At 40.2% G+C, this 13,449-nt stretch overlaps 5 protein-coding genes across 6 annotated transcripts; 3 read left to right on the top strand and 2 right to left on the bottom strand.

Moving 5' to 3' along the window:
• The first annotated feature begins 2,608 nt into the window (after positions 1-2,608).
• On the top strand, positions 2,609-5,611 carry LOC106408818 (putative F-box/LRR-repeat protein At3g28410). Its single transcript, XM_048768388.1, has 2 exons — positions 2,609-4,175; positions 4,458-5,611. Exons 1-2 carry the CDS (start codon positions 3,303-3,305, stop codon positions 4,701-4,703), a joined length of 1,119 nt encoding a protein of 372 aa, XP_048624345.1. The 5' UTR covers positions 2,609-3,302; the 3' UTR covers positions 4,704-5,611.
• A 140-nt stretch (positions 5,612-5,751) lies between these two features.
• Positions 5,752-7,607, top strand: LOC106411158 (F-box/LRR-repeat protein At5g02910). Its single transcript, XM_013851858.3, has 3 exons — positions 5,752-6,747; positions 6,853-7,026; positions 7,136-7,607. Exons 1-3 carry the CDS (start codon positions 5,881-5,883, stop codon positions 7,463-7,465), a joined length of 1,371 nt encoding a protein of 456 aa, XP_013707312.1. The 5' UTR covers positions 5,752-5,880; the 3' UTR covers positions 7,466-7,607.
• A 155-nt stretch (positions 7,608-7,762) lies between these two features.
• Positions 7,763-9,069, bottom strand: LOC106410309 (40S ribosomal protein S23-2). Its single transcript, XM_013850804.3, has 4 exons — positions 8,853-9,069; positions 8,378-8,533; positions 8,172-8,298; positions 7,763-8,070 (listed from the first exon to the last, which is right to left on the bottom strand). Exons 1-4 carry the CDS (start codon positions 8,855-8,857, stop codon positions 7,930-7,932), a joined length of 429 nt encoding a protein of 142 aa, XP_013706258.1. The 5' UTR covers positions 8,858-9,069; the 3' UTR covers positions 7,763-7,929.
• A 248-nt stretch (positions 9,070-9,317) lies between these two features.
• LOC106410307 lies at positions 9,318-12,148 on the top strand. 2 transcript variants are annotated; one of them, XM_013850798.3, is made up of 7 exons: positions 9,318-9,522; positions 9,692-10,149; positions 10,339-10,530; positions 10,619-10,858; positions 10,987-11,204; positions 11,278-11,532; positions 11,625-12,148. In XM_013850798.3, exons 2-7 carry the CDS (start codon positions 9,735-9,737, stop codon positions 11,886-11,888), a joined length of 1,584 nt encoding a protein of 527 aa, XP_013706252.2. In that variant the 5' UTR covers positions 9,318-9,522; positions 9,692-9,734; the 3' UTR covers positions 11,889-12,148. The 2 variants fall into 2 exon arrangements, with proteins under 2 accessions (XP_013706252.2, XP_013706253.2); XM_013850799.3 differs by having other exon boundaries at positions 9,377-9,621.
• Positions 12,149-12,202: 54 nt separating this feature from the next.
• Positions 12,203-13,400, bottom strand: LOC106410310 (mitochondrial import inner membrane translocase subunit TIM14-3). Its single transcript, XM_013850805.3, has 3 exons — positions 13,096-13,400; positions 12,639-12,817; positions 12,203-12,438 (listed from the first exon to the last, which is right to left on the bottom strand). The coding sequence occupies exons 1-3, from the start codon at positions 13,096-13,098 to the stop codon at positions 12,282-12,284; spliced, it is 339 nt and encodes a 112-aa protein (XP_013706259.1). The 5' UTR covers positions 13,099-13,400; the 3' UTR covers positions 12,203-12,281.
• Positions 13,401-13,449: the final 49 nt, after the last annotated feature.

Below are 13,449 nucleotides of genomic sequence, written 5' to 3'. Positions count from 1 at the left end.
CTCCTAAACCTCTTTTTATTAATAAGACAATGCAAACTACTATAACTGACTAGGAACGTGCCAAGAAAGCAAGAACAATGTCTTTAACTTATTTTGGGATTAATCAATATAAAATTAATATTTTTGTACAATCACAAGTGTTGTATGCTTTTGTGATAACTTTTTTTATCCCCTACAGGACAGGGATCTGGACAGATATATGGATTCAGAAAGTTTGAATCCGGATGAATGCTGGAGATCAAAATATGAGATATTTCCTACCTTACTTGAGTTTGGTAGTGTGATGAGTTGTAAGGATGGAACGTGGAAACTCATGGCTTCGTTCATGGAAATGGTGATGAGAAACGTAAAAAGACTTGAGACGTTGGTGGTAGGGTTGGAATGTAATAAACCCAAAGGTAGTGATGCAAGATGGTTTGAAGAGTTGCTTCAGATGCTTCAGTCACTTTCTAACAACAATAATGTTTCCATTGTGCTCAAACGCTAAATATTTTGTATCAGACTTTTGTTTGGTCTTAATATTTCAAAACATGTTAGAGAGTGAAACAAAACACATATATGAAGTTTTTGAGTGAAATTTTACAGGAGTACTATTTCGGGTGTTGCTTCTCTGCCTAAATAACCATTGCGTCAGTGTCTTTCTCTCGACCAATGTGTCTACTCATTAAAAGCTAGCTGTAGATGTAAGATTGCTCAATAGGTAAATTCACTAATAAAATGTTACACGTCTAGTAAATAAATCAAGTTAAGGAACGCTTACAAGAAAGTCAAATGTATATTGGTATCACCAGGCTTTGATGTTCTTGAGCCTGGATTTATATGTTCATTTATATTGTTCTCCTCTATCCTTGTAACAAAAAATATCAAGAGCTGTTTTTAGTGGTTCCATCACTTTCTCGCAACAACAAGGTCTCTAAAATGATGATCAACAACTCTTGTTGAAACCAAGAATACACACTCTGTCTCTCAAAACTATAGTATTGATGCTCACTTATGGAATCTACCCGACGCGATTCTCCATTTTATCCTCTCCGCTATTCCGACAAAGCCTACAATCAAAACCTCCGTCTTGTCCAAACGATGGAGACATGTTTGGTGCGAGACACCTTCTCTCTCACTCGACACTCATAGAGTGGTTACCAGACGATAAACATTGATAGCTGTCTCTTGAGTTTCGTCATACTCGTGTCAGGGATTACGATTTTCCTGATGGCTTTTACACCAATTCTACTGTAAAGCAGCTCCTTGTTGACTCCTTGCTTAAGGCATTCCAAAAGAGATTTGTAAACTCATAATATTTTTTTGTTTCTTTTCTCTTAGCTGATAAACGATAATACAGGCTTTGATTGTGGTTCAGAATTTTTGAGAAAACTGAATTTTGTAAGTTTTTTTTTAATGTGATTTAAATATTAGTAATAATTATGAGAAAAATGAATTATTTTATTTTATTTTATTTTATTTTGCAAATTTTCTTAAGTTTACTGTAATAAACCCTAGATAAAAAGTGCCAATTGTGTCATAACTATGGTATAAGTTATTGAGCTAAGCTTGAAGTAACTTGAGTTTCAAGTTTCTAATCATGGTTGAGTTATGAGATTAGGAAATATACTTATTTATGAGTAAATATGTTAAACTTAATAAGATTAGGAATTATAATCTTTATACAAGGAAATGCCAAAGGTTAAACAATATTCGGTACACCTACAGAGTTCGCCCTAAACGCTCCCAGGCACGGGGCTCGAGGTACACCGAATTTCAATGTCTTCCGGCGCCGGCGACGCGTTTTCCCGCCGTCGCTGGTCTCTCTCGTCGCCGCTGTCTTCTGCCTTCATCCCACTGTTCGCTGCTCACTTCAAATTTCAGATGCTACGGAGTCGTAGCCTTTTGCAAACCGAAGAAAAGGATACCCGACGGAGCCTTTGTCGGAGACATGAGCTTCGGCTCCTCGTTTCCACTATAGTCCTCCTGACGGTTCTTCTTACTTGCTCGGTCTGCTCTCCAGCGATGAGTCGAGAGGATTCTCTCACCACCGTTGTTCTCAGGTTCACGGGAACGTTTCCTGGTGAACTTCACTCTGGCTGTCTACGGAAAAGCTATACTGTCGACCTTAGCCGAGTTCTTCAACTTATCATGGAGCTAAGCTCTCAACGCTCAAGCTCTTGCTTTCCATCTCCGGGAAGTGAGACAGCAAAACTACCGCATGTCGCTCCTTTCTACTCATATGGTGCTAGAGTGCAAGGCAACTCAAGCTCAGATCCGAATCTCATCGGAAGATCTTCACTTTCCTCTCCTCCTAGTGAGCTGCCATCTCCCCTTGCGTGCCCCTTCCTCAACGGCGGATCTGCATATCATCACCGAACGTCTTTCTCTACATCTGGGTTCGATGGTCACTCAGCTTGCTCCGGTGAGCTCGTCTCTCCGCCGGTGAGTACCATCTATCTCTCAGTCGACGGCTACTGCACCATCTCCGACCTTCAATTTCGATCAACGACGTCTCGAATTTTGCTAAGGTGATTACCAAGAACCTAAAGCCCATATTTTCAAATCAAAACATGCGATATATAGCTGTGGTTATGGTCTTTTTGGTTATATTAAAGATGTTCGATGGATTCTTCGGGATCAATAAGCTGAGATTATTACAATATCATCTCTTTTGGAAGAATTTTTATGTGGGTTCACCAACTCTGGTATGGGTTTCATCATCCTCCTCAAACGAGGAGAGTTTTTCACAACTATGCCTCCCTTCTATGAACGGAGATGCTCTCTCGGATTCTCTGCTGAGTCCTTGTTTCAACTTACTTACCGGTTTGTTACTTTGCGTAGCGGTCTGTACGGGGCCAGAAAGTGCAATCGAGACTACTTCGGTTTTTCTCGTTGGTGAGGGTTGTCCCTCAACGTCACTTGTGACTATTTCTCAGCTATCCGACTTTGTTGTAGCTTCTTCGACGCATTCAAACTTTGTTTTGAATTCGCTGTCAACTTCATATGGAGACTTATCCTGTTTGATCTCATTTTTCATTTTAGTTTATGATTTGTCTTCAAGAAGATGTCTAATTCCCTCTTTCCCTTGTAGTCCTTGAAGTTAAGTTTTAATGAAAGTTGTGTTTCAAAAAAAAAAAAAAAAAAAAAATACAAGGAAATGCCAAAGTGTGACATAACTTATGAGTTTGAATGTTTAAGGTTTTGAGTTATTTTCTTTAAGATTAATAAAAGAGTTATTCTTATTAAAAATTCTTGAATTCGATCGAGCTTTATAAAGAAATCGTCATAGAAACCCTTGGTACCGCAAAATCAAACGTGCAATGGATCCTTCAGTCGATGGTGTTGATATGATCAGCTCGATGCCGCCTGAGATCCTTCACCATATCCTCTCATTTATTCGAACTCAGTATGCGATCAGAACGTCGGTGTTGTCCAGAGGGTGGAGGCATGTATGGTGCGAGACACCTTTTCTCGACTTTGATTGTTTCCACAGATATGGAATTAGGCGACAGCTGACGGCTCAAGATATAAGCCAAACCCTAATTCTATACAGGGCTCCGAAAATCACGAGTTGTCATCTTCGTATGCCACGAAATTTACGTGAACACGAGATGAATAGCTGGATCGAGTTTGTTGTGTCCCGCAATGTGGAGAAGCTGTCTCTTTTCTTCGATTGTTACCCTAATCACGTTTTCGAGAAGATCTTCTATCTCAGTTCCTCCTTAAAGCAGCTCTGCATTTGGCATTGTGATATGATGATTCCGGGATGCACAGTATCTTTGAAATCCCTAAGGAAGTTAAAATTGTGGGACTGTCATCTCTACGATGAATCTGTTGCTAATATTCTCTCTGGCTCTCCAGTTCTTGAAACCTTGAGGTTGGATTACTGTACAGGACCTCAACGTCTTGATCTGAGTAAATCACCTAGTTTGAGAAGACTAAAGATTCTCTGGTGCCCAGGGCCAACCGAGATTGTAGCTCCGCACGTCCATTATTTGAGTTTGAGCAACTCTAGTGAGCCACCACCTACTTTAGTGGATGTCTCTTCTTTGACCGAAGCTAGCATTGACATAATTGATTCAGTGAACCTTTGCCGTCTTTTGAATGCTGATTTTCTCCAAACCATGGTGTTAAAAATGCTTGCAAAATTACAAAACGTTAAGAGGCTTACTTTTACCGGACCCATTCTTGAGGTATATTAATTACTTTGTTTACCATTCTCTAGTTAAGGACGGCTAAAAAATTTATATGTCGCAGAGTCACTCTTTATTTGATGATTAATATAAGACTATGGAACCTTCTCTTGTACTGGGGATAACAGTTTATGCACGAGCCTAACCATTATTTTGTATTCATTATTTATCTTTAGTTTCATTGTCTTAAAAGAATTTTAAAGCCAATATGCGTATGTTCTTGCAAAGTAGAGATTTATATTTCATTAGCTTATCATGACCCTTTTTTATTGTGTTTGATAGATTCTCTCTCTCGCTGAGCTCCATGGTGTTCCTTTCCCAACGTTCAAGGTTGAAACTTTGACTGTTGAAACAAATTTTACAAGATATGTTATTCCTGGTTTAGCAAGGTTACTACAGAATTCACCTGAGCTAAAAATGCTAATAGCACACGCGGGATACCAGGTCGGCATACAGGTATTTTTTCCTCATAAACATCTTTCATTTTCTTGTATTTTAATAAGACCATGCAAACTAGTAACTGACTAGGAAGGTGCCATGGACAATGTCTTTCACTTTTTATTGGGCGGCGCTAATGTATATAAAATTGATCTTTTTGAACAGTCACAAGTGTTATATGCTTTTGTGATAACTTTGTTATCCTCTACAGGACAGGGATCTGGACAGATATATGGATTCAGAAGGTTTGAATCGCGATGAATGCTGGAGATCAAAATATGAGGTATTTCCTACCTCACTTGAGTTTTGTAGGATGATACGTTGTAAGGATGAAATGTGGAAGCTCATGGCTTCGTTCATGGAAATGGTGATAAGAAACGTAAAAACACTAGAGACGTTGGTGGTAGGGTTGGAATATGTTGTTAGTGATGCAAGATGGTTTGGACTTCAGATGATTCCAACGCTTTCTAACAACAATAATGTCTCCATTGTGCTCAAACGCTAAATATTTGTATTATGTGTGTTATTTGGTTTTTAATATTATAAAAACATGTTAGAGAGTGAAACACAAAGACTGAATTATTTTTATATATGAACTTTTTTGAGTAAAATTTTACAGGAGTATATTTGGGTGTTGCTCATATTTATAAGCTTTAGATATAAGATTGCTCAGTAGATGAATCAACTAATAAAATGTTACACGTCAAGTGTATAAATCAAGTTAAGGAACGCTTACAATAAAGTCAAATCTATGTGTGTCATCAGAGGCTTTGATGTTCTTGTGTTCACTTATATTATTCTCCTCTATCCTTGTAAGTTGTAACAAAGTTTTGCACGAGCTGTTTCAAGTTGCTTCATCACTTTCACGCAACAACAAGGTCTCCACTATGCTCAAGTAACAACTCATTGTTCGCACCAAGAATACACCACACACTCTGTCTCTCAAAAACCAATCCATAGTATTGATTCTCACTTATCATGAAATCTATCACTATTCTGCAACAGTGTTTTTAAAAGTTTAAAACCAGATTTTGTAATAAATAATTTATATTATGAAAATATTACCTTTTAAGTACCTAACTTTTATTATTTTCACGAGAATACGCTAATCAAATATATAGCGACATTTAACACCACTTTTTACACACAAAAAGATATTTTGAGACTCGGATGGATAATAGCCACGGCTGAAATTTCCCGACAGCAAAACGGCGTCACTACCGGAGGCCGTTGAAACCCTTTCCAATCATCCCTCACCGAAAACAAAATGAACGGCGAAGATCCAACCGACGGTCACGATTTCATCAGCTCTCTACCAGACGCGATTCTCCACCTCATCCTCTCCTCAATTCCGACAAAGTCAGCGATCAGAACCTCCGCCCTGTCCAAGCGATGGAGACACGTCTGGTCCGAGACCCCTTCCCTCTCCATCGACAGCCACAGAGTGGTCGCCAGATCGATAAACAAAACCTTATCCACCTTCTCGTCTCCCAAAGTCGCGACCTTTCACCTCCGAACATGCTTAGCCAATAGGATCCAGCACGTCGACACCTGGATCGAGTTCGCCGTCAACCGTCACGCGGAGAAGCTCTCTCTCGAGTTTCGTGATACACGTGTCAGGGACTACGACTTCCCCGACTCCTTCTACGCCAACTCTACCGTGAAGGAGCTCTTGATCGAGTCTGGATCCGTTGTGATGAAACCTAAGCGTGACGTGTCGTGGACGTCGCTAAAGAGCTTGTCTTTGAGTTACTGTAAGCTCTCCGACGACGCCCTTGTCAAGATTCTCTCTGGCTGTCCGCTGCTTGAGAGCTTGGAGCTGATGTTCTGCGACGAGTTTCGGTGTCTTGATCTGAGCCGTTCGCCGCGTGTGGTGAGATTGGAGATTGATCGGAGCGATTGGTTTCTCGGACCGACGGAGATTGTGGCGCCGCATGTGCATTGTTTGAGATTGAGACACTCGAGGTTACCGTGTAGATTAGTGGATGTGTCTTGTTTGAAAGAAGCTAATTTGAACATTTACTTCTGCGATCTTGGAACACTTACTGGTGATTTTCTTCAAGGGAACGTGGTGAAGATGCTGGCGAAGTTGCAGAATGTTGAGAAGCTTACCGTTGGTGCTACCTTTCTCCAGGTATATGTTAGCCAATAAGGTATAAGTAAATGAACATTCGAAGTAAATTTTGACCAATGGATCTTGTCTTGTTGTACTTTGTGTTTATGTGCATGTGGCTTTTAGATGTTGTCTCTTGCGGCGCTCTGTGATGTACGTTTCCCGACGCTCAAGGTCGAATGTTTGACTCTTGAAACGATGATTGTTCGGTCTGTTGTTCCTGGTATAACAAGGCTTCTACAGAACTCACCTGCATTACGAAAGCTAACGATTCATACCGTGAAATGCAGCATCATATCGGTATCTTTACCAACTAAAAACCTCTTTTTATCATCCTTCTAATATACTGTTAGTATCTGAGATGTTGACATTTATTTTGTTATGAATATTTTGTTTTCCTGTGTCGCAGGAAGCACATTTGAACAGTTACTTGCGTTCACATAGCTTGAACCAGCGTCAATGCTGGAGATCAAAAGACACGGCCTTCCCGGGATCTATGGAGACCATTTCAATGTTGGTGGGGAAGTACGCAGAGTCCAATCTTGTGGCTTCGTTCGTGGAGCGTTTGCTGAGAAGCACAAGAAGTCTGGAAACAATGGTTGTGCTCTTGGTGGGTTACCTTGATGCATCAGGTTTTGAAGAGCTTGTTGCAATGGCTACAAGACTTTCCCACAAGCGCAATGTCTTCATTTCCATCAAGCAAAGCCATGTTCAAAATGTATCCAACACTTTCTCGTAATTTACTTTGTAGCATTAGTTATTTAAGCAAAAGCCATTTGTTAAAATAGGTATCATAATAAGGCTTTAGAGTTGAATCACACAGAAGATTGTATATGTATTCTCTGACGTCAGATTAATTGTATTTCGATTTTTCTGTAGAATTGTATAGTTAACAAGTTGGCTCCATTATGAACGTTTAAACACATCAAATTATTTGAATATAAATTAAGATTAAAGGTTAGTGTGACAATAAGAGATTTTGAATTAAAGGTTAAAAATGAAAAAAAAAAACACAAACATTTAGTATATTTGATGATGAGACAGAAATATTTTATAAATTAAGATTCATTGAAAAAGTGATTAAACACATCGAGTTCAGGAACCTTTGCGTAGAATAGAACAGAACATAAGAGTTTTCAAAAACTGAACTAACAAAAGGTGCTTATAACATCAAAACAAATTTCAAAAGCTTGATGCAATATCTTAAGATCTTGGCTTCTCCTTCTTCTCCTTGAAGAGGGCCAAGAGTGAGACACCAGAAACCTTGACGACCTTGAACCTGACTCCGGGAATATCTCCGACGGCATGACCCTTACGACCAAACCCAGCAATCAACACCTCGTCCTGCAACAACAACAGCAACAGAGGAAAATTCAACATTTTGACAGAAAAAAATACTAATGTCAAATGATCAGTTACAAAGGCTTTAAGACGATCAGACTTACATTTTCCTCAATGTAGTTCAAGCAACCATCGTTGGGGACAAAAGCGGCAATCTTCTTTCCGTTCTTGATAAGCTGAACTCTAGCACACTTACGGATAGCAGAGTTAGGCTGTTTAGCCTCAATACCGCTGAATAATCAATCAAATCAAAGAGACCCATCAGCTCCAATATCTAAACTAAAATTACTATATTTTTGATTGGCCTTACATTTTCTCAAGAACAATACCCTTGGCGTGGGAAGAACCAGCAAAAGGCTTCTTCCACTCGTTACCCTGATGGGACTTCTTGTACTGCTTGTCAGCCCACCTCTGATTGATACGGAGCCTCTTGAGCTTGCGCCCAGCTCCCATACCCCTTGTCTTACTGTTCCATATCATCATCACATCAACAACAAAACATTAAGGAAAAAGATGGATTTAACTAACAGGTCCAACATTCAGTCAGCGATTCAAATCAGCATTCACACGATGAAAGACGGTCACTTAACTATAATCAACAGAGACGCATTGCTTCACAATCATTACATAACTCAATGATAATCAGAAACCACAATGAAAACAAAAAGGTGACTCGTGAAGCCATTTCCAGCAGGAAAATAATAGCAGACTCGATTAAATCCCTCGTAATTCACAGAAACAGATAACAGCAGAGAGAAGAAGGATCTAAGAGAGGTGAAACGTACCCCATGTTTGTTCGTCGAAGGAGGTGAAGATCAACAGCAAAGAGGTTGATGCGGCAAGCAAGAGTAGATACTGAAAACCCTAAACCTAGTTTTATTAGTGACTCCTAATATATGTAAAGGATCAGCGATACCCCAGCCCATTTATAAAATAATAGGCCCATCTCATATTGGGCTTATAAATTGCCATTAACCTCTTTTGAACATGATGTATACGCTCGTGTATGTATAAATACTCCTTTATCTTATTAAAGAATACAAGTCACATGCAACCTACCTACAACCTCCGCCACGTCAGCCTCACACTCTTTACAAAAACCGGCTCTAACAGGTAAACGAGGCCACACAAAAGTAGTAACCCACCCCGTACAACACTCACTGGCTGAGCCGGTCCCCCACCACTTAACCGTCGATACCACGGAGACCGACGTGTACAAACAACAACCGTTTATTTCAAAAAAGGCAATTTCGATTCTGTGGTCCATCTTTCTATTTTATTAATGCGCCAGCAAAATACGAAAAGAGGAAATTTCAAAGAGAGAGAGAGAGAGCCGGAGAATCTCGTCAATGGCGGAGTGTGACTTTCTACCTTAGTAGCCACCAGTCAAATCAAGGAGGCGACGGAGAATATTGTAAAGGAAGAATAAAGTTTAGGTGAAGATACGAATCGGAGGTAAGAGAAAACTTTTGTCTCCTTTCGCTTTCTTTAGTAAAAAAAAGAGAGATAATGATTCGTTACTGAGAGAGAGCTTGAAACTCACGCTTTGTAAAGGTGTCAACCTCATTCATTCTCTCGCATCTTTCTTTAAAATTTATATATATAACTGTTTTTTTTTTTACAGTGGTTCGGGTTTAGAATTCGGATTAGGGATTTTAAAATCGAAGATGGATGAGATTAGAGGAGTGCCTACGTGGCAGGAAGAGCTCGCGAGTCTCGTCGACGCCGGATTGCGGTACGACGGAGCGCCGATCGATTTGACGGCCGTTACCGAATCCGCCTCGAAGAGATCGTCGGGTTACTTGGATGGATCCGGATCCGAGGCGAGAGAGACATTGAAAGATCAAGTGACGGGGTTTATGAAATCATGGGGAGAGATGCTTCTCCACCTCGCCAAAGGATGCAAGGACATCGTGGAGCAGACGGTGGTCACCGAGGACTCGTACGTCGTGCGGAAGCTCGCGAAACCGGCGGCTCGAGTTTCGAAGAAGCTCAGCTTCATGAACGAGTACTTGCCGGAGGATCGCGATCCGGTTCACGCGTGGCCTGTGATCTTCTTCGTCTTCCTCTTAGCTCTCGCAGGTAAATCATCACAATGTGTTAGTTCTTCTCAGAGTCTCTCATTCACAGTTAGTAATTAGCCTGATTAAACTGCATGCCGTTTTACAAATAGTAACATGTACTAAGCCTGGTAACTGGATGCCGTTTTACAAATGTATTAAGAGACTCTATGTTCCTTGCATTGTGACATATTCTTCTTTGCAAGTGCAGCGTTAAGCTTTAGCCCAGAGCAGGATAGACCAGTGGCGGTGATAAGGAAACTGCGTGTACATCCCACCAATGCAGCTCGTGTGCAGCTTCCTGATGGTAGATACTTAGCTTACCAAGAGCTTGGTGTTCCAGCTGAAAGAGCAAGATACTCTTTACTTACTCCTCATTCGTTTCTCTCCTCTCGGCTTGCAGGTAATGTATATTCAATTAGTTTTTCATCAGTTTCTGTTTACGTTTAGTTTTTTGCCTTCTAATGGTTGAATTTTTTTTCTTATTCAAGGCATACCTGGAGTGAAGAAGTCACTGCTTGTGGAGTATGGTGTCCGTTTAGTTTCGTATGATCTTCCAGGGTTTGGAGAGAGTGATCCTCACCGAAGTCGAAACCTTAGCTCATCTGCCTCGGATTTGATTAACCTTGCGGCTGCTATTGGAATTGATGAGAAATTCTGGTTGCTCGGCTACTCTACTGGTAGTATGCATACATGGGCTGCAATGAAGTACTTCCCTGAGAAAATTGCAGGTACTAACAATGTCCCTATAACGACTTATACGCTTCATTTCATTTGACACTGTGATTGTTTGCAAGAAAAACTTGTATTGGAATCGGCTAGAGTGTTGCTCAATGGGTTTGGTTTTGTGAAACTATAGGAGCTGCAATGGTGGCTCCGGTGATCAATCCTTATGAGCCAAGCATGGCCAAGGAAGAGATGGTGAAAACATGGGAGCAATGGTTAACCAAGAGGAAATTCATGTACTTTTTAGCTCGCCGGTTTCCAGCCCTTCTCCCTTTCTTCTACCGTAGATCATTTCTCTCTGGTAAACTTGATCATCTCGATCAGTGGATGTCACTTTCTCTAGGAGAAAAGGTATAATTCTCATCCGTGGTTAGATAACAAAGCAGAGAGTCTCATTTGCTAGCACTGGTCTTCTTTCTTTCAGGATAAGCTTCTACTCAAAGACCCAACTTTCCAAGAATTTTACCAAAGGAACGTGGAGGAATCCGTCCGTCAAGGGATCACAAAGCCATTTGTAGAAGAATCCGTGCTTCAAGTATCGAGTTGGGGCTTTACTCTCTCAGAGTTCCGCACTCAGAAGAAATGTACAACCAATGGTGTCCTCTCTTGGCTCATGTCAATGTACAGTGAAGCTGAATGTGAACTTGTCGGGTTTCGAAGACCCATTCACATATGGCAGGTAAGTTCTGCGCCATAGTTAAATCTGTAGAACTTATTTTAGTTAATCTGTCTCGTGTATCTTAACATAAGTTTAAATTTGAGTCCTTGCAGGGAATGGAAGATCGGGTTGCTCCACCATCGATGAGTAACTACATTGGCAGGATGATACCGGAAGCTACTGTACATAAGATTCCAAATGAAGGTCACTTCTCGTTCTTCTATTTCTGTGATGAGTGCCATAGACAGATTTTCTATGCTTTATTCGGAGAACCAAAAGGGCAGCTGGAGAAAGTAAGAGAAACAAAGGAGACGCTAGTCGAAACAGAGGCCGCACATAAGGACACTAGTGCTGCTACAACAACCACCAAAGAGTAAAGAAGTAAAGAGGTGGATAACTATAGAAATGATAGCTACATATTTTTTTTTTGCTTCGGATTCTATAGGGTTTTTACACCAAACAGAATTTTATTTTGGATCACATTTTGCATTCTACAAGTAGTGGTGAATGAGAATCTGTCAATGCTTTTCTCGTTCTGATATTACAGTTGTCTGTCTGATGGATTCAGTCCAATTTCTTATAGCACGTCTGCTACTTACTGTTACTGTCACACATTTAACTAAAAAGATTTCTCTTAGTGTCGCAGTTTTTGTTTCTGTTAGTTAATCATGGATGTGATAAGAAGAACCCATAAAAAATGATTCTTCATATATATTAAATTCAGAAACATAATCAAATGAAAAAGAGTTTCATATTGGGTTTGGTATCAATCAAAAAGCAGAGCCGGAGTTATTGGATTTGCCAAGCAAAATATCTTTGGCTTCATTGATCTTGGAAGCGAGATAGTGACTACCTCCAGCGTCAGGGTGGTTTGCAACCATCACTCTCCTGTGAGCTTCTTTCACCTTCTCCGCCACAACCCTCTCCCTGTTAGTATGTTAAAACACCATAAACACAAACACACAGTCAAACCACAGGAGGACACTTACCAAATCTTTTTATAATGTTCTTCTCAGAATTTCAAAACCTACTAAATCAAATGTGCAATTGCCTTTGTCGGATTTATTAAACATACTCTAGCTAGACCATTTTTTCAATTTGAGAAGCAAGAGGAATGAATGACAAACCTAACACCAAGAATGAGAGCAGCTTCACGCCGTGTCATGGCAGTTTGGAAACCACCTTCATAAAACCTGCGCATCCTAGCCGCGGGTGGCCTGGCCTTGAAGGCTTGCCAAGCCAGTATACCATATCTACCAGCTAAAGCAGCTGCCGCTACAGCAGCACCTGCAACCATTGGCGTTTCCTGTTTAACCACAAACACAAGTAAAACCTCAGATACAAAATAATAAAAGAAAAAAAAAAAAGGAACTTTGGAATCAAAGAGAAGATGAGCAAAGACATATCCTCTCCGTATATCTTTTTTATTATTAAAACCACCAAAACAATATATAAAAAAAAAACGAGATTCCGGAGGTGTTTGGGCAATAAGCACACATCTAATCATGATTTTCCGACGAGCATCTATGATGAAGAACATCGAGATTTAACGGGAAGAAGGGATAGATAGACCCAACAACTTACCATCGTTCACGTATCAATAGGATGAAGGAAATGATAATTTCTCCAAAAATTTATCGAATTGGGGGATGCGGATGGGTTTAGGGTTCTTCTAGAGGGAAAAAAAAAAAAGGAGGTCTGCCACGTCCTCTCCTTGTCTTAATTTTATATTTTTGAGGTCGGTTAGGTGAGTGAGTCAAGCAAGACCTTCTTCATCCTTCAGAGGATCGTCTATAGACTCCTAACCCTGTTTTTTAAGACATCGTTACGACCTCATATTTCAATTCACACATTCGAATAAAAATGCTGCAGAAAAATAGAACAAAGATGTCGCAAATGGCGCCATTGAAAGGATTTTTCAGTATATACAAAATCTAT

Source organism: Brassica napus, chromosome C9 (assembly GCF_020379485.1).
Source record: "Brassica napus cultivar Da-Ae chromosome C9, Da-Ae, whole genome shotgun sequence".
Taxonomy (NCBI): Eukaryota; Viridiplantae; Streptophyta; class Magnoliopsida; order Brassicales; family Brassicaceae; genus Brassica; species Brassica napus.
Note: the sequence above shows the minus strand (reverse complement) of the source record. Positions and strands in the feature narration are given on the sequence as shown.

Excerpts from the sequence above, each read along its gene's own strand:
- LOC106408818 (XM_048768388.1), top strand. The coding sequence starts at position 3,303 with ATGGATCCTTCAGTCGATGGTGTTGATATGATCAGCTCGATGCCGCCT. Across the intron at positions 4,176-4,457 it reads TTACCGGACCCATTCTTGAG|ATTCTCTCTCTCGCTGAGCT; the intron begins GTATATTAATTA and ends TGTGTTTGATAG.
- LOC106411158 (XM_013851858.3), top strand. The coding sequence starts at position 5,881 with ATGAACGGCGAAGATCCAACCGACGGTCACGATTTCATCAGCTCTCTA. Across the intron at positions 6,748-6,852 it reads TTGGTGCTACCTTTCTCCAG|ATGTTGTCTCTTGCGGCGCT; the intron begins GTATATGTTAGC and ends TGTGGCTTTTAG. Across the intron at positions 7,027-7,135 it reads TGAAATGCAGCATCATATCG|GAAGCACATTTGAACAGTTA; the intron begins GTATCTTTACCA and ends CCTGTGTCGCAG.
- LOC106410309 (XM_013850804.3), bottom strand. Across the intron at positions 8,299-8,377 it reads GGTATTGTTCTTGAGAAAAT|CGGTATTGAGGCTAAACAGC; the intron begins GTAAGGCCAATC and ends TTGATTATTCAG. Across the intron at positions 8,071-8,171 it reads TGAACTACATTGAGGAAAAT|GACGAGGTGTTGATTGCTGG; the intron begins GTAAGTCTGATC and ends TTGTTGTTGCAG.
- LOC106410307 (XM_013850798.3), top strand. The coding sequence starts at position 9,735 with ATGGATGAGATTAGAGGAGTGCCTACGTGGCAGGAAGAGCTCGCGAGT. Across the intron at positions 10,150-10,338 it reads CTTCCTCTTAGCTCTCGCAG|CGTTAAGCTTTAGCCCAGAG; the intron begins GTAAATCATCAC and ends TTGCAAGTGCAG. Across the intron at positions 10,859-10,986 it reads CTTCCCTGAGAAAATTGCAG|GAGCTGCAATGGTGGCTCCG; the intron begins GTACTAACAATG and ends GTGAAACTATAG.
- LOC106410310 (XM_013850805.3), bottom strand. Across the intron at positions 12,439-12,638 it reads GCTCTCATTCTTGGTGTTAG|GGAGAGGGTTGTGGCGGAGA; the intron begins GTTTGTCATTCA and ends ACATACTAACAG.